The sequence below is a fragment of the Chaetodon trifascialis genome, chromosome 8 (genome assembly GCF_039877785.1).
Source record: "Chaetodon trifascialis isolate fChaTrf1 chromosome 8, fChaTrf1.hap1, whole genome shotgun sequence".
NCBI classification, from domain to species: Eukaryota; Metazoa; Chordata; class Actinopteri; order Chaetodontiformes; family Chaetodontidae; genus Chaetodon; species Chaetodon trifascialis.
In genome coordinates, this window is record NC_092063.1 from 13,702,713 (window position 1) to 13,726,790 (window position 24,078).

The following is a 24,078-nucleotide window of genomic DNA, read 5'->3' on the forward strand; positions in this document are numbered from 1 at the left end:
AGACTCACTAACTGTACCTGTAACACTATCCTTATCCCCTCCTGATTAGATATCTGTATTGGTCTGACTGGGGTGACAACCCTCACATTGGGAGAATTGGGATGGACGGCACCAACAGAAGTGTCATTGTACAAGATAAGATCACATGGCCCAATGGACTAACCCTGGACTTCATCAACGACCGTATATACTGGGCCGATGCCAGGGAGGACTACATTGAGTTTGCCAGCCTGGATGGCACCAGCAGACACACAGGTAACAGATTCATACACAGAAACTGAATCTTTTTTTACTGCTCTTACACAATTTTCCAACTGATTTGTGACAGCATGGGAGTCCAGTTGCATGTGTTGGTCTAAATATTGTCTGTAAATATACTGGAACATGTGCATGTGAATCAATATTTTTTCCATTGTATTTTTGTGTCGCTGAAGCCACCATATTTTTAATGCATGTGATTTAGTCTGGTGGTTTACTGGGAAGCTTTAAGTGTTTTAACAGGGGAAATGTTTTATGACAAACCACCGTGAAGTAGTGAAGAAAGGAGGTGCAGAAACTGGATGTTCAGCTGTTGATGTGGCTAAATTCTGTAGGGTGACAGGATAATGGACTTGTCAGCTGTCTGAATGAGTTTCCTCTCATCATGCATATGAACATACTTGTTTGGGAGTCACCAAGCATAAGCAGGCTGGTCTGATGGTTGTCCGCTGGGCTGGAGTCCTGCAGCATAGACCCAGGGGACAGAAGCCCTGAATGGGCGAGATTGTTCTGACCAATGAGGCCTCTAACATGCATGACGACTGCATAGCGCTCTGTTGTTTAGCACGATCGCTACAATAGTTGATATTGTCAGCCGACCAGGCATGCAGAGGAATTCTGAAGTGCAGCGGGCGTTTGTTTTGAAATTTCTCACATTTGCTGAGCTCTGCTCTGCTCATACATAGCTATGGCATCCCATCATTCCTAGAATAGGAATGAGCATAATGTAAACTTGTGGGTGTATGAGAGCATTGTACTATGAGCGCCCTACAAGCTTTTAACATCCCGAGTGTTTCATTCAAGAGGAAAACCACTCAGATGGAAACATGAAAAACTGCCTTTTCTATACGAAATTACGGTTCATAAGAGAACACCTCACAGTCTTGTATTAGCTTGGTGGTGTTAGTCCACCAGTAGTTTGTCCAAGGGGCTGTTCACCCATCCTTTGATACACACACACCATTCAAACACCTGTGGCCTTGTGTGTGTTTGCAGAACGAGACTATGCCTGTTTGAATTCAGATAAGGATTGACCAAAGGGAGCTTTGTGCTAATCTGACTAATATCACAGTTCAACCTGATGCTGTAAAACGGTTCCTATCACCTGACAACAACATTTTAGTTGTTTAAAGCACGTCACTTGTTATCCATACAGAATCCATGGTCGCCTAATGACGAGGCGTTTTGATCTTGTGTGCCACCCTTTTGCCTCGTGTGTGTTTCTTCTTACATTTTCTGATCCATGTACGTGTGATGTATTTGGATTGCTGTGTTTTACAGCAGAAACTAATGGTGTGTTTCCATAATGCACCAGACTCAAATATTGAGAGCAAACAGTGAAGTATATGGGCGCAGAAAAAGTGCAATTACAGTGTAAAGCCTAATGAGGCGTAGAACCCCTTACATAAGACACAGATATAGTGGAGCTGCTGTAGCTGTGAACCCCACCCTACCTCTATTTTGCATTAACAGTTTAAGATTGTTCTCTTTGGGATAAATCAACACGTCAGCAGCAAGAATAGGAAAACGCCATCTCACAAAATTATGTAATAATTAGAGTTCCCATTGGTCATCGGATTGTTGGAATATGGGAGTGTTGACTGATCATTTTTAAGCTAAAAATATTTACATTTTCAGGAAAAATATTGATTTTGCTGAGAAGTTATAGAAATGAATTGCTTCACAGAATCATAGTGAGAAATCCTCGGTATGACAGACTGACTGTACCTGAGCGCTCGTTCAGTTGTTTTCTCCTGAGCAGTGCAATCTCATGTTTGTCTGGTGCTTCGCAGTTCTCAACCACGACATCCCCCACATCTTTGCCATGACTCTGTTTGAGGAGTACATCTACTGGACTGACTGGGAGACAAAGTCCATCAACAGAGCTCATAAGAGCCTGGGTACCAACAAGACCACCCTGATCAGCACCCTGCATCGCCCCATGGACATCCACATCTACCATCCCTATCGCCAGCCGGAGGGTAAGAGGCCACACTGCAGTAGGAAGCATGTAGTAATGGATGTATGGAGCTTTGGGAATTTGACAGAAAATAGCATGCAGTATGCCAGTCGTAGTACACATAACTGTACAAACACTGTGTATATTTGTTGTTAGGATATGAAATCTTTGGTGGCCTTGGTGTTGACTGTGTACAAAAACAGGAAAACACTTCTCAATGTTCTCAATAAATGAAGACAAACTTTGTTTGTTGTTTTTGTGGTGTATTAAGATGAAGCACAAAGGCAATATGGGAAACAATGGAAAAGTGGGTTTTAATCAACAAATCACTATTCCCAAATGACATTATGTGACTTCAATATAATGTACACTGAACTAAACATCAAGTCCAGACAGAAGATTTGAATGAGTATTAACAGTGTTATGTAGGAATTCATTATGTGTATTGAAATATAAAGATGCAAAGACGCACATGACTATAATTCCCCCAACATTAACCCAGATATTATAAGACCTCATCTGAAAAACAAGAAGCAAAAACATCCCCTCTCTCCGTCTCTTTGCTAGTGCTCAACCACCCATGCCAGACAAACAATGGCGGCTGCAGCAACCTCTGTCTCCTCTCTCCTGGAGGAGGCTACAAGTGTGCCTGTCCCACCAACTTCTACCTGGCCAATGATCAGCGTACCTGCATGTCCAATTGTACAGCCAGCCAGGTAAAGAGGCTGTGCAAACACAATCATGCATGCGAGTATGACTGAATGACTACAGTTGATAAGTGGATTTTTGTTCCTCCATGTCTCGCTGTGTCTTGTTTGATGAACTGCTTATGTCTGCTGATTGTCTATTGACAGCTGGCTGGCTGCCCAGTGCTACAGTAGCTAGCTCGTGCTTTTGTCAGTGGCGTTGGATCAGAGGAGCCTCTGATGTTATGCCCTATCACCACTTTAATTAACTGAGTAATTTCCACCTTCCTGCTGCAGTTTGTGTGCAAGAATGACAAGTGCATTCCTTTCTGGTGGAAATGTGACACGGAGGACGATTGCGGTGACCGTTCAGATGAGCCAGAAGACTGCCGTAAGTGTTTGAGAAAGATAATTAGGAGATCATAGTGTGTCACATTCCTGTAAAATACAGTACATGTGATTTAGTTTTGAAGTGCAAGTTCAGTGTGTTCCTTACACACTGTGACTCCTTTTCCCCATGACAGCTGAGTTTAAATGCAGGCCAGGGCAGTTTCAGTGTGGCACAGGCATCTGCACCAACCCCGCCTACATCTGCGATGGAGACAACGACTGCCAGGACAACTCAGACGAGGCCAACTGTGGTATGTCTCTCTTTCCTCAGATAATTATCTTACACTTTTAATAACATGCCCTGTCTGTTGTTTTTTTTGTCACTTTATTGTTGTTGTGACTTAGCATCAAATCCGTTGCTTGATTCTCTGTCCGCCTGTGTTACTGCACCGCAGATATTCACGTCTGCCTGCCCAGTCAGTTCAAATGTTCCCACCCAAGCCGCTGCATCCCAGGGATCTTCCGCTGTAATGGCCAGGACAACTGCGGAGAAGGAGAGGACGAGAAAGACTGCCGTGAGTCGAAGCTTTTTTCCACTTATATCTTATGTAACAGTGCCAGGTCTGTCGTTTGCTATTCTTTCACTTTGATGTTTAACTTCATGCATTAACTATAAATCTGTTATTCCCTCCCAAAGCTGAGGTCACGTGTGCGCCCACCCAGTTCCAGTGTGCCATCACCAAACGATGCATACCTCGTGTCTGGGTGTGTGACCGCGACAATGACTGCGTGGACGGATCTGACGAACCCACCAACTGCAGTAAAACTCCCATTTTATTTTGCACTTTTATTTCATGAGTCATCCTAACCAGCTCTCAAATGTAACCACCTCCGAAATGTTTCCTTCTCCAGCCCAGATGACTTGTGGTGTGGACGAGTTCCGCTGTAAGGACTCCGGACGCTGCATTCCTGCCCGCTGGAAGTGCGACGGCGAGGACGACTGTGGCGATGCGTCAGATGAACCAAAAGAGGAGTGTGGTAAGAAAATCCTCTCAGTTTACAATTAATCGGGAATTAGTTCTTTCTGTTTTGGTGTTATTGACAGTACCATTGTCTGTGGTTTGTACAGCTGAGAGGACGTGTGAGCCGTACCAGTTCAGATGTAAGAACAACCGCTGCGTGCCGGGCCGCTGGCAGTGTGACTACGACAACGACTGTGGGGACAACTCAGATGAAGACAAGTGTAGTAGGTGTCACTTTCAGCTTGGAGTGCAACACCTTCGTACTGTATACTGTCAACATCTGTTGTCTCACCTCGCCCAGTGTCACTTACACTCACTTTGTACTGTTAACTGTGCATACGAAGGCTCTCGTTCAGCACTAACACCCGTTCACTGTCATTTCTGATGCATCTCACCTCATTTGATGTTCGTTTTCATTTCATACTGTCCTGTTGGTATGAGCCAGAGGTAAGTTACTCCACCTTCACTTGTGCACTGCTCCAATTTTCTATGGGTACACCCCAAGTCTTTAAAATTGCACCCACAGTTCCCTCCCAGAGAACATTTCCCAGAGAAATGTCCTTTCCTCTGAAGCGTCATGAGAAGCAATGTCCATTTGTGATGAAGGCAGCAGCCGTACCAGCCGTACAGACTTTTGATGAATTTGTGTCTGCACACGTGTGAACTGTGCAAATACCAGTAAAGGCACACAGTTATCTGTGCCGGAGTAGCAGTGTTTTCTCTCTGTTGCCTGTTACCCGTTTAACAACCACTGCTCAGAGGCACTGGAACCATTTCTGCTGGCAGAATTCATTTATATTGTTTATTCATTTTTTGCATCAGTATTTATTGAAATTCTGATTGAGAATTTATTATTTTTTATCTAACCCAGAATATGATCATGGTGCCTTTTAATGCTAGAAATCATTTTTATGGCTAAATATTTCATAAAAAATTGAAATGATCAAACCTGACACTCAGCCTCACATGTGACTGTGTGAATGGGAGTGACGATACATGATTTGAAAAGTGTTTCTTGTCTCTCTTTCTCCTACTCGCTCTGACTTAATTATTTGATTCTGTTATCTGTCTTCACTCTGGTATGACACTCCAGTGATGTTGTGATGTATCAGATCAGTCTGATCAGCTGCAGCGTCCAATTAATAACCAATATCCAGTATGGGGGCGTGTTGGCCCGTAAAATACTTTGGTGAGGGCAGCTCTCGTGCCTCCTCACTTATGACTCCTCAGAGTAGAAATAAGAGCTTTGAGACAGCCTTCAAGATGGTGGACCAGAACCGCGTCTGTTTCAAGCAAGAAGCGAGGGGAATATCAAATTAGAGACTTGAGATGTACCCTATGTCACCTCCCTGCTGTGTCTCCACTCATGCTGTTGTCTGATCCTCACCCACCTGTGAGAGTCTGCAAGCTGAGCTCTAAATGTGTTTGTTTTCTAATTTTATTGTACTGTTTCCTTTTTGCCACTAGATGCCACTGCGTGAGAGTTTATTGTAAGGCTAATCCTAATTCTTACCACAAATAAATCATGGAAACATTCATAAAACACTTAAATCAATTCAGTTCTATTAAAAATTCATTAAAATAACATTGAGACTTATTGAGCTCCTTTCAGTCTCTCACATCACCCCCTGCGGTCTTCTTCTGTGGTTGCTTCAACCGTTGTCCTGTGTTTTGTGCTGAAGGCTAAAGCAGCCATAGCTCAGTGTTAAAGGTGTGTACCAGTGTTGTGCCTGACATGAATCTTGCCTTTCCTCTGCTGTAGTGCCTCGACAATGTTCAGAAAGTGAGTTTGCCTGCACAAACGGCCGCTGTATTGCTGGGAGGTGGAAGTGCGATGGAGACCACGACTGTGCTGATGGATCTGATGAGGTGCAGAAAGTTCATGTTTGGGTGTCCTTTAAGCAATATGTTGTATTAATCTGGAAAGAAAATTGAATTTTATGTGTTTACTATTCATTTGTAAGTATAAAAGCTGATCCTCTGATGTTTCTTCAGCATGACTGTGATCTGAAGTGTGACAACGACCAGTTCCAGTGTAAGAACGGACACTGTATCCCCATCCGCTGGCGGTGTGATGCTGACCCTGACTGCATGGACGGCAGTGATGAGGAGAATTGTGGCAGTGCTGGTAAGTGTATGTTTGTGTATATGCTGAATTTTGTTCTTTTAGGACTATTCTAATAGTTTGGTTTTGTTTTTAACCATGCCAGAAATGTGTGACTATGAATGGTGACACAACTGGCCGATTGTGCCAAAGTACCTGAATGCAAAATGCCTTCAAAAGGTGAATCAGGTTTCATACAAACCACAACAGTGGTTAAAATAATTTCCTTGTTTTTCTCAGCTGGTCGTCACTGCCCTCTGGATGAGTTCCAGTGTAACAACACTCTGTGTAAACCCCTCGCCTGGAAGTGTGACGGGGAGGACGACTGCGGGGACAACTCTGACGAGAACCCTGAAGAGTGCAGTGAGTGCAGCCATGCGGATCCCACACATGTTGAACGTCTGTCGGTCTTCGTCTTTTGTCCTGACCTATTTTTCTTTATTTTGTCTATTTTGTCCCTCTTCTTTCTCTGTTTGGCTCTCAGGGAAGTTCCAGTGTCCTCCCACCAGAGCTTTCCGCTGCCAGAACGACCGTGTGTGTCTACAAGTGTCAAAGAGATGTGATGGTATCAATAACTGCGGCGACAACACAGATGAACTGAACTGTCGTAAGTTTGGAGTCGTTGAAATTGCTGTGAAATTCCCTCCTTCTTCAGCTTGGATTCAGGAGATTGCTGACCCGTGTTTGTGTTAATATGTCCACAGAGGCCCCTCCAGCTGTTCCCACATGCGAGAAGGATGAGTTCCTGTGTGCCAATCACAGATGCATCAGCTCCACTCTGCGCTGCAACTTCTTCAACGACTGTGAGGACTACGGCTCTGACGAGATCAACTGCAAGACAGGTGCCTCATGTCAATATTTATTTCTTCATATTACAGTGAACCACAGATCTGAGGTTTCAAATGTTAAACGTCAGCAGAATCACTCACATTTCCTTTGTGTGCTCCTGTTCAGACACCAAACTAAATGACTGCAGGAGCAACAGGACTCAGTGTGGTGATGGAGACGAGGCCCACTGTGTCACTAATGGCACAGACTCCTTCTGCTCCTGCAAGCCAGGCTTCCAGAAGACAGGACACCACACTTGTGGAGGTACACATGCACAAAATACTGCAGACTCACTGGGATGTTTACGCTTTGGAGGCGAGGAGCTGGGCTGTAATTTTTTTCTATTTAATGAGACTTTCCATCGGCTCTCCGTCTTTCAGATAAGAACGAGTGTCTGCAGTTTGGAGTGTGTTCCCACATGTGCAACAACACTAAAGGCTCCCACAAATGTAGCTGCCACAAGTACTTCACCAGGATCAATGAGACCTGCAAGGCCGACAGTGAGGACCAGACCTGCATATGTTTTGTATACTGCATATCCCTTTAGGGCTTCTTTAAAGCTCTCATAACAATTGCATTTTTTAATTTCTTTTCCCTCCAGACATGAACAGCAGTCGACAGATTCTCTACATAGCCGACGACAATGAAATACGCAGCCTGGATCCCGGAATGCCCAACTGGCGCTATGAGCAGACCTTCCAGGGCGATGCCAGCGTGCGTATCGATGCAATGGACCTGCATGTCAAGACCAACCGCATCTTCTGGACCAACTGGCACACGGGCCGCATCTCCTCTTATGAACTTCCGGGACCGTCAACCTCGTCCAACTCTCACCGTAACCGACGGCAGAGTGAGGGCAGGATCACCAACCTGCAGGTAATGCTGGTTGAATATGCGTAGAAACCCAAATTCTCCATCGTACCACTTACACACACACACAAACACGTGAACATCCTGTAAATGCCTCTCTGCTCATAACCAGATCAAAGAGCTCAAGATGCCTCGTGGTATCGCAGTGGACTGGGTGGCTGGTAACTTGTACTGGACCGACTCTGGTCGAGATGTCATCGAAGTGGCTCAGATGTCAGGCCAGCATTGCAAAACCCTCATCTCTGGCATGATAGACGAGCCTTACGCCATTGTAGTGGATCCACAGAGGGGGTAAGAGAGAGTGCTGAGCTCTTTGATGGTGGCCTCACGGCAGCAGTCATAAAATGTCCTTTTTACGACTTTTTCTGCCGGTGTATGTTTTCTAATTGTGTGTTCCACCTCTGTGTCTCTCTTCAGTACCATGTATTGGGCAGACTGGGGGAACCATCCTAAAATTGAGACAGCTGCCATGGATGGCACTCTGAGACAAACTCTAGTGCATGAAAATATCCAGTGGCCCACAGGTCAGTGCTGTATTAGCATTGTATGATTTATCTTAATCCTGACTCGTCCAAGGAAAATGATGACCTCTCTCTCAGAGACTTCCTGCTGCACATTCACAGCTTCACATTTAACAGAATCACAGCCTTTTATTTTATACAAATTGCCATGTCTTTATTTGCTTCCATTCTATCTCTTCAGGTTTGGCTGTGGACTATTTCAACGAGCGTCTATACTGGGCGGATGCTAAACTCTCTGTGATTGGCAGTGTTCGTCTAGATGGCTCTGATCCCGTCGTTTCTGTCTCTGGCATCAAAAACAGTTGAGTTCCATCTACACTCAAAACCGTGTGATACATGAAAATTTGGAAATCTGGCATTAACGTGTTGCAAGCAGATGTTTCTCTTTTTTTACCCATTTCTCTTTTTTCTCATTTCCAGACCTGCTCCACCCGTTTAGCATCGACATCTTTGAGGACTACATATATGGAGTCACTTATATCAATAATGTTGTCTTCCGGGTCAACAAGTTTGGCAAAGGCCCCATGGAGAATTTGACCACAGGCATCAACCATGCTACTGACATAGTCCTCTACCACCGTTACAAGCAGCCAGAGAGTGAGTGCTTTTCTGCACATAGTAGACTTTATACTGTAGTGTACGGTTACCTTGCATCCTGAAAGACACAAAGAAGTTTTATGTAAATAAATGAATGCATCAACTGAGAAGAAAGGTTTTTTTTGGGGGTGGGGTGGGGGGGTGGTTAATACATTTCATGCAGTTTTTCATATTGAATGTCTTGTCTCTTTCTGCACCAGTGACTAACCCATGTGACAGAAAGAAGTGTGAGTGGCTGTGTTTGCTCAGCCCCAGTGGACCAGTGTGTACCTGCCCGAACAACTACATGGCTGACAACGGCACATGCGTGGAGAGACCGGCCCCCACCCAGTCACCATTCTGTAAGTCTGCAGACACAGTGCGCTGATATACACTCACAAATAGCTGAGCAGCAGAGAGACAACTGTATCCCCTACTTTCCATTTATCCAACTCCTGGGCAGTTTTCGTCAGGGCACCTTTACAGTCAGATGCTGCCCACAAAATGTTTTTTCATCATGGAATTCTCCCTCCACAGCGCCCCCCTCTGGGCCCTGCGATATACAGTGTCAGAACGGTGGGAGCTGCTTCCTCAACGCACGTCAGGTGGCCAAGTGTCGCTGCCAGCCCAGCTACACCGGAGAGAGATGTGAGATCAACCAGTGCAGAGACTACTGCAAGAATGGAGGCACATGCACTGCTTCCCACACAGGTAAGAGCCTGACACACCTGGACGGATTCTCATTAATCTACTTTTCTCAGTTAGCAGTTAAGCAAGAAATCTCAGTTATTGAGATGCATATCTACGACCTGTCTATAAGCAGTGTCGGTTTGCTCTTAGTTAACATATTAATTCATATCTTTCCTGGGTCCTAGGTGCTCCAACCTGCAGATGTCCAAAGGGCTTCACAGGGCCCAACTGTAACCGCCACACTTGTCAGGACTACTGCCTGAATGGCGGCAACTGCTCGGTCAACATGGGCAACCAGCCAACCTGTGTCTGTCCGCCGGAGTACCATGGAGACCAATGCCAGTACAGTAAGTGGCAGCACTGTCATTGGGTTTACAGACTTTTACTTCACTGTAGACTGTGGATGATAAAGCAATCTATGAAACAGTGTTTGAACCATTTCTCTTCACACGTCTTCCTTCCTGTCTTCAGGTAAATGTGAAGGCTTCTGTCACAACGGTGGAACCTGTTTACAAACCTCCAACGGCACCAAACTCTGTCAGTGCCCCACTCAGTACATCGGACACCAGTGTGAGCTGGACAAATGTCAGTTCTGCGGAACGGGCAAGTGTTTGACATCATCCTCGAGTGAGGTTTCCTGCAGGTAGGTACGCTGTGGAATGTGGACTCACAGTAACACACAAGTAAATCAGACGTCAGTCTATGCAGCTTTACAGGTTACACTGATTAAGATCCATGGGCAAAAATATGTGGACATCCAAACAGAGCAGGGCACAATGATGATATTATTAATACATTTTTTTATCTGTCTGTGTGTCTGTCTGTCTGTCTAGCTGTCCCAACGGTCAGACCCAACCCAGCTGCTATACCTGTTTGGACTACTGCTCAAATGGACAGTGTTCAGTTGACACTCGCACTCTGCTGCCTCAGTGCAAGTAAGATATGAAACCCACCACCAAGTAATCATACACACATTAGTACAATTGTTCTGTCTCACACTCACACACACAGAGTACATGTCAGTTCTTAGTTGTATCCCACTCATTAATATAATCCCTCATTCTCTATTTATACTGTGTTCAGATCACCACAGACACTGAACGCACAAGATCCATTTTTACTGGCAGCAACTCATATTTGCATATGCGTTTCCTGATTTTGAGTTTGTAAATTCATTACTTAATAATCCAGGTTAGGATTAGACTGTTTTGAATTAGAAATTGGAAAACTGATCCAAATATATCTCACACAGTTAGTAGTAGTAGTAGTAGTAGTAGTAGTAGTAGTAGTAGTAGTAGCAGTAGTAGTAATGGTAGTAGTAATTTGTACCTAACACACTTTTTTTTTTTTTTAAAGCCTCACATGTGACTGAATGGAAATAACAAATGATTAATGATGGCGGACTAGAATGATTTCCAGGTCGAGCAAGGAACAATGAAATGAGTGAATTTGCACGCACACATACTGTAACTGTGGCTCGCTGTGTGTGCAGGTGTCCTGTGGGATGGAGGGGATACAGATGTGAAATCGCTGCAGCGTCTGTGGATTCTTCCACTTCCAGTGGAAGTAAGTCAAACAGTTCAGAGAGTCTTTGCCAGTAAAACATGCACTTTGGTCCTGTTTGCTCACATTCTCTGCGCACTTGCAGGTACTGCCTCCATCGTCATCCCAGTCCTCCTGCTTCTGCTGCTGGCACTGCTGGTGGTCGGCGCCATCTTGTGGTACAAGCGGAGAATGCGTGGGTGAGTCCTGGTTTCAGAGACTTAAGATTCAGACTCTCATTTCTCACCTGGTCCTCACACCTATGCTATCTAGCATCTCTTTCTCTCTTACCTTTTGATAACCATCTATTTCCTGTCTCCCAGGTCTCTATGGCCGGGCAAATCTCGTTCTCAGTGCTCGCGGTAACTTCATAGGGTTACATAATTCACCTGTTGACCCACAAATCCTGTCCCAACCCCTCCCTAATACCCCATCAGATTGATGCTTTTTGTCAGTACATTTGTCCATTCTGTTGGTCAGTGTAGAAATCTGTCCGTTTGTCCTTGCCTGCCACCTCCTGTTTGCCACCCATGGGGTTTCCCACCCAGCAACACAGGGACCTCTTGACTCTGATCTGAAATAGCTTTGCTGGTGATGCGCAAACAAAACTGTTTCGTCCTTCTTGCGTCTCCATACCTTCCCTTGTTTACATGTGTAAATGTTAGGCTTCTACACTATGTGCTTGCATAGAAAAATATACAATCGTGCATCTATGAAAAATGTTTACATGCTTGCAAACAGCCGATTATTTGCAATGTGAAAATCCAGCATTCTCCACGACAGACATGCTGCAGTTTATTCTCTGGGTTTGTTCAAATGGCCTTTTGTCAAAAGCTCATTTGACAACCTTTAGTGTATGTTGTCTTGATTGTGTGGATTGTACGTTGCTGGTGCTGCGTCAGTACCTGGTTCATGCGATAAGTTTAACTTTTCTCGCCACTGACAATTGTTTGATTTAAGGTTTCTCCCAAAAATAGTTTTTAAACGAAGGTCTATATGTGTTGCATGAATGGTTAATCTGTTTGTTGATCTCTGTCTGCAGTGCAAAGGGCTTCCAGCACCACCGAATGACAAATGGAGCCATGAATGTTGAGATCGGGAACCCGGCCTATAAGATCTATGAAGGAGACCCTGATGATGACGCTGGGGAGCTCCTGGATTCAGACTTTGCTTTGGACCCAGACAAGGTAAAACAGCTAAAAGCACCCTTACATAAAGCATCTGTTCACCCATCTCACCTCCTCCTGGTGGCATTTAGCTATGCAGATTTGAGTTTTATGTACCTAAATTTGAACATTTCTGAAGCTTGTGCCAGCACCCCGGTTCATGGGAGGAGTGGAATTTCATTTGTTCTGCCATTTCTTTGGTAGAAAGTAATTCCAATGAAAACTGTTCAGAGAGTTCTTACCCCAAGTTACCGGGACATTGTTTTTGGAAAGACACACTCAATGCTTTGACCTTAGTTTGTGTCGAGGTGGCAGCAGAAATCTCAGACTAGAATATGTCAAAACCTTGTCTAGTAAAACAGCTCAAGGGGAAGCAGCATTAAGTCGCAAATTGAAGTTTATCAAGTAAATTCAATAAAGGAGAAACAAGGAACAAATGATGTGGTGTGGGGAGACCCTTCGTCCACTTGCAGGATTGGATGAAGGGTCTTTCAAAGCGTTGTCAGGTGCTACTGATTGGTGATTGAACTGCCTGAAACAGAAAACCAGAGCTGAACATAAAAGACTTAAAAACAACAACAACTAGCAAACCAACTATCTGGAAGAATCCCTGTCATGATAGGGGAAATGTGTGATTTGGGTGAAGTGACCCTTTTAAGGGAGAGAATATGTTTTTTTGTGTGTGTGTGTGTGTGTGTGTGTGTGTGTGTGTGTGTGTGTGTGTGTGTGTGTGTGTGTGTGTGTGTGTGAGATTTGTGTGAACTGACCTTTTTAACACACAGAAAGCAGTAAATGCTACTTCCACATTTAAAGAAGCCCTGCCTTTCTCAGGCCCTTTGAGTCACCATGTAATTTTCTTTGCTCCGCAGCCCACCAACTTCACCAACCCGGTGTATGCCACCCTGTACATGGGCGCCCACAACAGCCGCAACTCTCTGGCCAGCACAGACGAAAAGAAGGAGCTTCTCTCCCAGGGCGACGAGGACATGAGTGACCCGCTGGCGTAGAGCTTGGCACGGATTGAACTCTGCCGACACTGCCCTGCCCAACCCAGTGCTGAGCCGACGAGCTCTCTCATCTTCTGCCTTTACCAACCGAAAAAGAAAAGCAACAAAAAAAAAAGCGAGAACACTGTATAAAATGTATAAAATGAAGGACTACTTTTTTAAGTGATTGCAGTATTATATTTTGTTCTTTGACAAAAAAAATCCTCTGGTGACAAAAAGGAACCATTTTATAGACATTTATTCAGTTCTTCTTTTTAATTTTGCTCACCTCCTCCTCACAACTGTCCCTCCCTCTCACGCATATAGCCACTACCTCTGTGCAAATGTAAAAGATAAGAGAGATACAAATGGCAGTGGAACAATTTTAATTTTTTATTTTTGTATGAATTGTATAGGGGGAAAAAAGAATATTGTTCCATCCTAGAAAATGTTGCCAAGTCCTTGTTGTTCATGAAAGAGAGGAGAAGTGTCAGTGCTCGCTTTGAATGCTTCTGGGATGCTGGTTCGGCTCAGTCTTTCACATTATGTGTATATGTGCGATTGCTGCTGGAGGTCTGAAGGGGGACTGAAGCTGGGAGAGGTGTGAGAAGTTGTTCTACTGCACATGTACACATGGAGGACTCTTCATCAGAGTGTCTGTTCTGTTGTCTCAAAGAACTACATTCAAGTGATTGTCTTTTACCTCCTTGCACAGACTAAAGTTATATATTTGCATATATATAAACCTATTAACAAAGTGTCTTGAAAATATACCCAGGAATACAAACATCAGTAACAAATAGCAGTCTGTACTTTTTAACAGTTTTTTTTTTTTTTTTTTTTAAGTCATTGTATAATTGACATACTCTGTCAGCAATGAATGAGTCAGTGGCAGTGTGTGAGTGCGCTGGATGAAGATGATTGTAATAAAGTCCACATTCCAGGATGAAAAGTCTGGGATGGATATCCGTGGCCTTGGTTTAGCCTACTGCAGGACACTCTGGACAGGAGCCGGTTTTTGCTCTGAAACTCTTCTAGAAAGTTCTCGTTGGGAGTGACGGCAATCTTCTGTGAATTTCCCGGTCATCACTGAAAAACAATCTGCGACGTATAAGTAGCTGAGAGTGGTTGCGTTTAGCTTTTGTTCCACGTCTTTTGATTGTAAATGTACTTTCAGGAAAGGCCAGGGAGACCGTCTGATGGTACGTACTTCTGTGGGAGATTGAGTTTTTCCTTGTTTTTTCTTTTTTTGTGTGTTTTTTATTGTATGTAATTACACGAACATGCAATTTAGGTTGATGCTCATTGTTAAGTGCATTCCCAGGAAAGGGACTGATCAGCTTCCTGATAAGCATTCCTTTGTTAAATCCTTTGCCTTGCTGCTAACGCTAACCATCTGTCTGTCTGTCAAACTGGATTTTAGTCTTTAAGTGTTGCTCTGTGTCTCACTGCTCACCACGCTGCTTTTAACTGAGCTTATCAGCCATATCACTCTGCATGGTGCTCTCACACACACCCATCCTAGATGAAACTCTGGCTTTGCCCCTCAGATGTTAACAGTATTCATCACTTTTTTTCATTTCTACATCCTGCTGTTAGATTTTCACCTGACCATGTAAATTAGAATAATGATTTTTCAGTTGGAGAATTTCTTTTGGTCACAAAAACCCACATGGACATTTGTGGTTCTGATTGTTTTGTTATGATTCTATTTCTTTTTGATATAAGAAATTAAATGGATTTTTATAGTAGAAATGTACGGTGGTTCTGTCCGTCATTTGGAGAGGAGAGGAGAAGCTATCGCTTGTTATTTCCTGCTGAAAAAAACAAACGTAGTAATTGCTTGTTTTGAATGTTGCTTCATCAAAGACAGACCAGCCTTTGCTTTCACTCCTTAGCTGTAATGACAGTCTTCAGTCTTGTAGTTACATAATTCATCTTATTTATTAAACAGGAAGTGTCATTTTCAGTCAATAGACAGTATCATGGATCATTTCTTCTAAAAAGTAAAATTCTTGATTTGAATGTACATTAATATAAATGTCCACTTAGAGAATAGTGTCTCACACCATGTTTTAGCCAAGTAGTGTAAAGAGCTCCCTTTGTGCCAATTTAAGTTTAAACAGCTGTTAAGAGAAAACGCATCATCTCTAATAAAACAGGAGATTTAAAAAAAAAAAAAAGCCTCAAACATCAGACCTCATAGGAATGGAAACGTCCTTCATCCATCACCACATCTAGAGCAGGTTAAAATCATCTGGGCCCTTAAACAGCAGTCCACGTGGAGTCTTCTTCATACATTTGTCACTTCCCGCATGTCACTTAAAATGTGACAGAAAGTGTCGTCAAGGCGTCTAACATTCAGTTTTCAAGAACTACTTGGACAAATTATGAGCTTTAAGACATCAATGTACTAGAGAGGCAAATAAAAGTCATCTTTAAAATCATTATTTCCCCTTACCTTTTAGTTGTTGTCTGCCTTTAAAGCTGGAAGTTTCTGTTGCATATTGTCAGTATTATAAGGCTAATGTTATAGTACAAGGCATTTAAAAAAATACAATCTTTAGCAAATGAGAGATGTAGAATAAACAAATTATGGCTGACTCATGAGAAATAACACTGCTTACATATATTAAAAAAAAAAGGCACTTCTTAAGTAAAATGAGACACATTCGAGAAATTTTGGTTTGGCTAGCTTGTCAAAAAGAACCAGTAGAATCGAGAATCTTTCCTCACAGAAACATGAAACATTGAAATCTAAATAATTAGATGATAAGTCTTGATTGAGAGTGTTGACTTGGCTTAATGTTAGGAAACAGTGCCCAAATGTCTAGTTATAATATCAAAGCTTCTTTGTTATTATGAGGAAGGCTTTGCAAGCGTCTTTGGGGCAAACGTCCCAGCAGCACAGTTGGCGTCTTTCCTTGGCTGCCTCCCAGTCCAAGTCCTGCTACGACCGCATGAACTGAGAAAATGAACGGTCTCGGGAATAAGATCCACATGTTGGCAGACACTTGATAGTGAAAGCACCACTCTTCCTGCGTCGTGGTCCATCAGTCCTCGACTCACCTCACCTGTTAGTCGTCCTCCAACTGGTCTGCATCTCAGTGGCAACAGAGCGGGGAAAGTCTTGTGTTTGCAGTGAGACAGGAGTGGCCCATTGTGCTTCTGTAATGATGCCTGCTCACTTAAAAGTGGCTGTAAAGGGCCACCATAAATAAATAAATTACCCAGCGACAACGAGGGCTCTGTCCTGTCCCTCTTTTCAGTCTTTGTCATCTGCAGCCTCAGGGTTGAGACAGACCATCGGGACACAGGGAGGAAGGTTATAATGGGGAGGGGAGTATAAGTGACGAATAAGTGGTTTAGGGTCTCTTCCAACCGCTCCGGATCAACGCGTCAGCTCGCAGGAAAGGCTGGTTTCGGAGATCTGTGAGTAGGCATGGAGAGAGGGGTGAGAGACAAGGGGGGACACACATGTTAGAGGACCCAGAGGTCAATCTGCAAACATGCTTCTGCTTACTAAACTTCTTCTGCAGTGTTTTTAAGCCATAAATGCAGAGGACATACACTCAGTTAGCAACTTATTAGGTACACTTAATAAACTGCTGTTTCTATTATTTTGTCCACCTCCTTTCTATCATTGAGGATTGGCTAAATAACAGGAACACCTCTCTGTGTAATGCAGTGCAATTCAACAGCACCACAAACTGCATCCTCCAAAACCACCATAAAAAGTTGATTCAATGCAGGACCGTTGATTTAGACTGCATTCGTTTTGGCCAGGTGTACCTAATATACTGGCAACTGAGTGTTTACTGCAGCATACTTCAGTCAGAAAATGAATTCAAATTCTGCAATAAATTCTCCAGTTAACCTTTGTTAACCGTGTATTAGAAATGTAAAATTAGCAAATAAACAATGCAGGCTTAACACTGAATGACACATTCCCATAACCTTGCATTTCGACAGCGATTCACAAAACAGTGAAATTCAAGGCTTTGGGAATGTATGGCGACACTAATAATGCAGCAGTCATCAGTATGACGGTTACAGTACAATGGTCAACAAGCTCTTTGGTTTGCTGTGCGACAATCAAGCTAGCTATGCTTCCGGTAAAACTAACCTTTCAGCTCAGACACACACTGAGTTCATGTGGATGTGACTAACTGTGTGTGCTTTTACTCTAGAGCCTGTTGACCAAAACAGCTGTTCAGCACAGCGCGGACGACAGTTAGCAAAGACAAAACATGGCGGACGTTGTTGACAGGTGAGAGGTAAATGAACACTGGACAACATGCAACACATAATAGGGGGGGTGAGGATGATGATAATGATGATCTGAAGGGTGCAGGTATGCACTGAAACTGACAATGATGTGAAAATGTCACGGGGGACTTCTCTTAGGCAAAGACTTGGTGTTTAATGGCTGCTAGGGCAAATGATATTTAATTTCTTTAAGCTATAAACATACTGTACAGTAACTTCTTAATTAATCTTTCTTGTGTTGGAAAGCAAATCTCAGTGTTGTGAAGCATCTTTTTTTTTTTTTAAATTTGCATCCAAAGCACTAGCCGAAGCAGCTGACATCACTGTAGCAGCACACAGGAGCTGGAGGGCCAAGCAGGCCGGGTTTGAGCCAGGCTACCTTCCTTACCCTCTCTTAGGAGTGGGAAATACTCTCATTAATCTTCTTCTCAGCTGGAGGGGGCAGAATAAACAGTGGAGGTTGAGGACAGAAGAGTCACATGTTAGCCGGAAAACCAACACCAAACGAGTTAGTTTCATGGAACAAGGCATTGTTGATAACAACCGGTGAATTAGCCAAACCTCAGTGTCATGCACTTCAATTAACACAGTCATGGCTGATTGTACCGTGAGTGTGTCAACATAATTTTCACACATAAAATATGTTGACATGCTTTACTTTCCATGGAGATCTGTGGCAGGCAAAGAGGTTTGGCTGACTCCTATCAGCAGACGGCTGATAGGAGTCGTCTGAAGTAGAACACAAACAACCAGTGACGGCCCAAGTTAGTTGACAGTAGTTGAAGTGGTGGGGGTTTGGGTGGATGACAGGGATCATGCTGCATGCACAGTGGTGGGGGTCAGGGAGGCATACGAGAGACACCTGGACAACCTTGGCATTAGGGGGGGAGGGCTAGCAGTTGGCGTCGTCGCAGAGGTTGGCTTCACAGAAGAACCGTGAGCCGCGTTTAGCAGTGCGGGCTGTGAAGGGCACGCTCTTCAGTACTGGGGGAGGAGGGGGAGGGAGAGAAAACACGTCACACCTGAGACACTGCCCCTCTGAGGGGGAGGAGGGGGGTGAAAAACACTGCACCACCTTCAAATTTCTGTCAAGAGACTGGAGAAAACTGTGGAGGTAAACCTTATAAACCCTCAGGAGGTTTTTAATTGGACCAGAGGCAACACTTTACTTTAACGCCCCCTATTTAGCATTTATATGCACCATATGAACATTTAATAAATGGTTTATAACACAACATAATGTAGTTTTAGGCAGATATAAGAGTTTAATTATGTATTTGTCAACAACTATAACTCCTTCTGTGAGCACCCGCAGGTGAAGGCTGGTGTATGAACAGATAAGGAATGACAAAAATGTCCACAAAACAGATAATTGTTGACAAATACTGTACATTAACAAACTGCATTATAGTGTATTTGTGCACCGCGTATACATGCTACATGGGGGATTTAAAGTAAAGTGCTATTGGACTGGGACACACTGAGCATGTCTTGGGAAGGCATCAGCTGCATAATAAGCTGTTAACAGCTCTAATAGTAGTGGCATAGAAGCATTATTAACAGTGCTAAGAATTACATTAATGCAATATTAATATTTAGATTTTAGACACTGATTAATATGATTAACACGAACATCAGTTAACTCATGTGCTATCCTGAGGCTGTAGATACTGCTTTTTCTTCTCCCATTAAAGCTCCTAGGTTGGCTTTTAAAATGTCTCACTTTGGCGACCCCTAGTGGACACTTGCATAATCCATAATCAGTTGTCACTGGGATTGTCTTATTTTTCTATAAACCATCATCGAAAATGCTGCAATCACATAATAAATGTACACCTGGTGGCTTTAAAGCAGGACCCTGTAAATAAAGATCATACATCCTGAATCTAATGGAACAGCTTCAGCACATTTGAACTAATTAGACAGCACATCATGGATTAACTAGAGAGCTGTACTGCTATGAGCTCTGCTCCACATGAGGAGGTGTCTGGACCACGTAGCACAAGGTGCACTTCAAAGGAGCCGAGCAGTGGATGACCACAGTCATCCTCGGTCTGGGACGACTGGAGCTGCCGGCACCCACGAGGGGTCTTTTTAGGGTGCTGTCTGGCCCACCTGTGATAATGTCCTCAATAGTGCCGTCCTTTCCCTCGTACACGGGCCGGTGGTCTTTGGCTTGCCGCCTGCGCAGCTCTGCGATCAGCTCCTGCTGCTGCTGCCTCTTCTTTTGGGCCTGGACCTGCATCAGCGGAGAGGATATTTATACTGTTCACTGTGCTTTTTGGCACACCACAAGGCTTTATTTAGCACTGAGTAAACATCTGATCTGCATGCACTTTGTACCTTGGGGTCATGCTGTTTAGCCTCCTGTGCCAGTAATTTCTCCCTCATTGCTTGCTCCTGCTTTTTCCTTTGTTCGTTTTCTTCCACTGCATCCTGTCGAGGAGAGGAAAAGGTGACCAATCTGCAACAAGAAACTGCAGCTCAAACAAATCCATGTCAATGCAGTCGTGTGGCCCTTCAGGAGTAGAAAAGAGGTCAAAAGTGGAGTATAAACAGGGAGCACGCACGCTTTGATGAACATAACCAGTCATTTGAAATATATTCCCTCTCTTTCAGCCTTTCCCTTTTAACCTTTCAAACACACACAGCTACTTTACAGTAAACATGGTTCAACATCCTTAGAATTACACTTCATTAACTAAATCTGCTTTGTGGGACCTTTTTCTGGTATCTGTGGTAAGCTAATATGGCTGCTGTCTGAAGATTTACATTAAACAGACCAACATGACAGTGTATTGATCTCTAATAGTCGCCAAGAACACAATTTCGCTGTCGTAAGTTGTTGGCAGGCTAATGTCAGAAAGGTAGTGATTTTGCTGTTAAATGTTATTTAATCAATTTATTATTAAGACATTAGCGTCTCTTTAGCGTCTTAATTAGCACCTTTAACTCACTGCCAGGCAGCTCTGTAGGGGACAGCTGCCGTCTTTGTTCCATTCTCTTTCCTCCTGTTACTTTGTGTTGATCGAGTATTAGGTTTAGATTTCTAACCTTTTCTTTTTGGGTGGTTTATTTAGTATTGTAGCGTACTATTCAGGGCTGGTTTGGTTCTCACTCAGGTTAAATGTAAGCAACTATATCTGGCAATAAAACACTGAAACTCCCTTTTCCTCTAGACCCACTTTGAGTCGTAACATTTCCAAATGTCAAACTCTTCCTTTAAGTCACACATACGCACTCAGACAGACACACACATAGGCAGAAATCCTTGTGTTGCACATTTCCTTAAGCAGATCCCATAAATCCAGGCCGAGAACAATCTCAGGAAGTGTGCTGTGTGGTGGGGCAGGGCGAGGCTGTCCGGGGGTAAAGGGGAGGAGGGAAGGGGGGTGGGGAGGACCAGTCTAAACACCACAGCTGCAGCTCCAGAGTCAGACCCAGCTGGCCTTTCCTGTTATTTGGCCTCGGACTGTGCGCCACGTCCTGTGACACAGGGGCCGACCAGAGCTCCGCGCTCACTGAGACTGACACTAACATCCAAGTCTGAAAGCAGGGAACTTCCCCTCTGACCGGGAGAGAAAGCTGCACCCTGTTGGTACAGAAGAGAGGAAAGATGTCTGCTTGGTGTCCTCACCTTGTAGGCCTTGATGAAGCGCACAAACACGGGGAAGAACACCGAGGGTGGAGTCGTCTTGGCACTCTCTCCGAAGTAGTTTACCACATTGTTGAAGGCTTCCTAGAATTGGGAAAGAGGACAGAGTCAGATTGGAAGCAGTGTCTGTAAACACGGAGGAGTTGGGAGTCGTGACTGGTTGTGTGTCAGAGGTCACATGGGACACAAGTTTGCTGCATGTCTATTTTGATTTGTATTTACTTTGAGGTTAAGAGGTGAGGACAGTGTTGTGATACCTCTGCTGTCTTGGCGTCCTTCTGCAGCTTGTCCAGCTGTGGCTCGCTGGCCTGAACGAAGCCTTTCAGGACCGAATGGTCGTGGAGACTGCACTCCCTCCGGATCAGGTCCATGCCTTTCCCCAGCTCTCGAACGTCCAGCAACACATTTTCCAGAGACACTTTTGTACACAACCAACAGGGAATAGGTTTTATTTACAGATCTGAGCACACAACTGACCAGACCTGACATTTCTATTCACACACCCTTTGTCTGAACTCACCTGCTGCAGCTTTATCCACAAAGTGCAGCTCATTGTAGAAGTTGGCCAGTTCAGGGTACTTCTCTTTCACAATGAGAGCTATGTAGTGGAGCAATGTCATCTTCCTGTCTGTAGACTTAGTGTCCAGCAGCTGTGAGTATAAAGCAGTGGCACTGTCAGCAAAATCACTGCACAAATGAGCTATGCAACATATTTTTGTGCTGATTGGATAAACTGAGCACTTGAAAAATGGCTGTAAATTCTGCTACATAACACTCACCAGATCAAGACTTTGTAATTTGAAGCCATAAACGCATCCTCGCTTGCTGCTGTTCATGTAGTTTCCCAAGGCTAAGATGATCTACAGGTAAACAGAAGAATAAGTGAATGTGCACGCACATTTCACATGCTGCCGAGATAAAAACACTGTCACATATCTACTTCTTACCTCGAGCACTCTTTTCAACTTTGGTGAGGATTTCACTGAGCCAGAAGCGGCGATGATGGCATTGAGCTGTGGCGTGAGCATGCTGATGTTGTCAGAAAAGTTCCCGACAAATGTGATGATGTTCATTCTCTGCGTGAGCCTCTCAATCTTGCTGAATAACAACATGAAGCGATCTTCCTCCGCCAGCTGGTCCACTGGGCGCCGCTCACGCTCGTACTGACGCAGCACCTTCACCTCGGACTCGGTGGGCAAAAAGCGCATCAGGCACTCCACAAAGTCGACGGGCAAGGCCTTGAGGTCAAACCTGAGCACACACAACATATATCAGCAACTTGTTCTACTGTGTCTATGGTTCAAAAAGTTTTTCAAGCACAGGAACAGTGCGTACTTCTCTATTGCTTTGCAGATCTCCTCTGTGGTCTTGTTAGCCTTTCGCAGTGTGATGGCTAAGTTCTTGGAGCGATTGGCGTCTAGAAGGGTGACTTTGTTTACTGCCTTCTGCGCTACTTTGCTCTTTGTGCAGGTGAGATCCACAATTGGACCCTGGGCTCTGGTCTTAAACAGCTCCTCAAACCTCTCCAGATCCAGCTCCTGCACAGAAGCGATTCACAGTTTCAGTCATGTCACATCAGAGGTAATATTCTCGTTTTTCTCGGTGCTCTTCCCCCTGGTTTGAAGTGGGCGGGGCTCAGCTGGAAAAGGGATTTCCATGCACCAACCAGAATTTCACAACATATGAATCAAAACGCAATGACAGTTGGTGTGTTGTTGCCAGAACTGCACAGTCCTGATGAAGCAGCTTATTGGAGTGTTTTTTTTAAGAAACTATAACTTATTTACTTATTTAGACATGATTATTAATGATACAAAGATTTTCCAAGTCTGCCTGACTTACCTCTAGCACGCGCTCATCGTCAATCTCATTGAAGACTGTGCCATTGATCTGATTGGGCTTCAGGGCCGTCCAGTTAAACACAGGCAGGCGGAACTTGGTCTTGATGGGTTTCTTGATTCTGATAGCTGTGAGCGAGAATTAAAACATATAAAATCTTTCGCCCTCTGCCTGCAGTGGAATAGAAAGTGAAGCCGCTGAAGCACGCTTCACAAAACTTTGGATCAGCTCTCACCTGAAAGACCCACACTCAGGATGACAGAAGGAGAAGCGTCTGGCAGAGGTGGAGCGAGAGGAGGTGGTGGTGGTGCGACTGGAGCATTCGCACCTGTAATTAAAGTTTAATAAAACATTAAAAAAGCTTTTTCACTGTAACACTGCAGTTTTATGAAATCTTCTTTTCAGTAATTTAATGTCACACTCTATCAATCCTACTTTATCATTTTGATCTGCTGTGTTTTCTGATCCTAATTCATTATAAGCCTGTATCATATGGTTTGTAACCTCCGCGCTTGATGTTGTATATGGTGCAGAAAACTGCGCTAACAGTTGGTACTGTTTCTCCTGTCTCTGCTGCACACACAAAGGAAACAAGTGTTGTATTTCCCCTTCCTGTCTGGGGTAGAGGAGCACCGTTGTGACCCATCACCTGGCTTGGCACGCATGAACAAAGAAGGAGAACTGAAAATAGACCTCCTCTGAGAGTCTATGGCTGAACACAGTCAACTTTCACATATATGTGTCACCGGACATGATCACTGTGAGTCACGGTCTAC

At 44.1% G+C, this 24,078-nt stretch overlaps 2 protein-coding genes across 7 annotated transcripts in view; one reads left to right on the plus strand and one right to left on the minus strand.

The window, feature by feature from the left end:
* lrp1ab (low density lipoprotein receptor-related protein 1Ab) overlaps positions 1-15,294 on the plus strand; it is an 84,114-nt gene extending 68,820 nt beyond the window's left edge. The window contains exons 60-90 of one of the 2 annotated variants that reach the window (XM_070968956.1): positions 50-255; positions 2,052-2,240; positions 2,786-2,934; positions 3,202-3,295; positions 3,429-3,545; positions 3,690-3,809; positions 3,932-4,054; positions 4,147-4,272; positions 4,364-4,480; positions 6,019-6,125; positions 6,252-6,384; positions 6,601-6,723; positions 6,845-6,967; positions 7,065-7,202; positions 7,315-7,452; positions 7,569-7,688; positions 7,790-8,064; positions 8,171-8,349; positions 8,476-8,582; positions 8,761-8,880; positions 9,000-9,176; positions 9,377-9,517; positions 9,693-9,866; positions 10,031-10,192; positions 10,317-10,488; positions 10,679-10,780; positions 11,338-11,411; positions 11,494-11,587; positions 11,711-11,749; positions 12,430-12,574; positions 13,423-15,294. In XM_070968956.1, coding sequence (XP_070825057.1) covers positions 50-255; positions 2,052-2,240; positions 2,786-2,934; positions 3,202-3,295; positions 3,429-3,545; positions 3,690-3,809; positions 3,932-4,054; positions 4,147-4,272; positions 4,364-4,480; positions 6,019-6,125; positions 6,252-6,384; positions 6,601-6,723; positions 6,845-6,967; positions 7,065-7,202; positions 7,315-7,452; positions 7,569-7,688; positions 7,790-8,064; positions 8,171-8,349; positions 8,476-8,582; positions 8,761-8,880; positions 9,000-9,176; positions 9,377-9,517; positions 9,693-9,866; positions 10,031-10,192; positions 10,317-10,488; positions 10,679-10,780; positions 11,338-11,411; positions 11,494-11,587; positions 11,711-11,749; positions 12,430-12,574; positions 13,423-13,560 — 4,222 coding nt within the window. In that variant the 3' untranslated portion in view covers positions 13,561-15,294. The remainder of the gene's footprint in view (positions 1-49; positions 256-2,051; positions 2,241-2,785; positions 2,935-3,201; positions 3,296-3,428; positions 3,546-3,689; positions 3,810-3,931; positions 4,055-4,146; positions 4,273-4,363; positions 4,481-6,018; positions 6,126-6,251; positions 6,385-6,600; positions 6,724-6,844; positions 6,968-7,064; positions 7,203-7,314; positions 7,453-7,568; positions 7,689-7,789; positions 8,065-8,170; positions 8,350-8,475; positions 8,583-8,760; positions 8,881-8,999; positions 9,177-9,376; positions 9,518-9,692; positions 9,867-10,030; positions 10,193-10,316; positions 10,489-10,678; positions 10,781-11,337; positions 11,412-11,493; positions 11,588-11,710; positions 11,750-12,429; positions 12,575-13,422) is intronic. The other variant, XM_070968957.1, reaches the window with a different exon arrangement.
* Positions 15,295-15,794: 500 nt separating this feature from the next.
* The window catches only part of fmnl3 (formin-like 3), a 31,971-nt gene continuing 23,687 nt past the window's right edge, over positions 15,795-24,078 (minus strand). For 2 of the 5 annotated variants that reach the window (XM_070968958.1, XM_070968962.1), the window contains 12 exons: positions 23,538-23,630; positions 23,306-23,430; positions 22,799-23,001; positions 22,411-22,714; positions 22,243-22,323; positions 21,984-22,113; positions 21,721-21,881; positions 21,446-21,547; positions 20,152-20,244; positions 19,924-20,047; positions 18,680-18,792; positions 15,795-16,969 (listed from right to left, as the gene is read on the minus strand). In XM_070968958.1, coding sequence (XP_070825059.1) covers positions 18,701-18,792; positions 19,924-20,047; positions 20,152-20,244; positions 21,446-21,547; positions 21,721-21,881; positions 21,984-22,113; positions 22,243-22,323; positions 22,411-22,714; positions 22,799-23,001; positions 23,306-23,430; positions 23,538-23,630 — 1,508 coding nt within the window. In that variant the 3' untranslated portion in view covers positions 15,795-16,969; positions 18,680-18,700. Of the gene's footprint in view, positions 16,970-18,196; positions 18,241-18,670; positions 18,793-19,923; positions 20,048-20,151; positions 20,245-21,445; positions 21,548-21,720; positions 21,882-21,983; positions 22,114-22,242; positions 22,324-22,410; positions 22,715-22,798; positions 23,002-23,305; positions 23,431-23,537; positions 23,631-24,078 lie in introns of all 5 variants that reach the window. The other 3 variants (XM_070968961.1, XM_070968959.1, XM_070968960.1) reach the window with 3 other exon arrangements.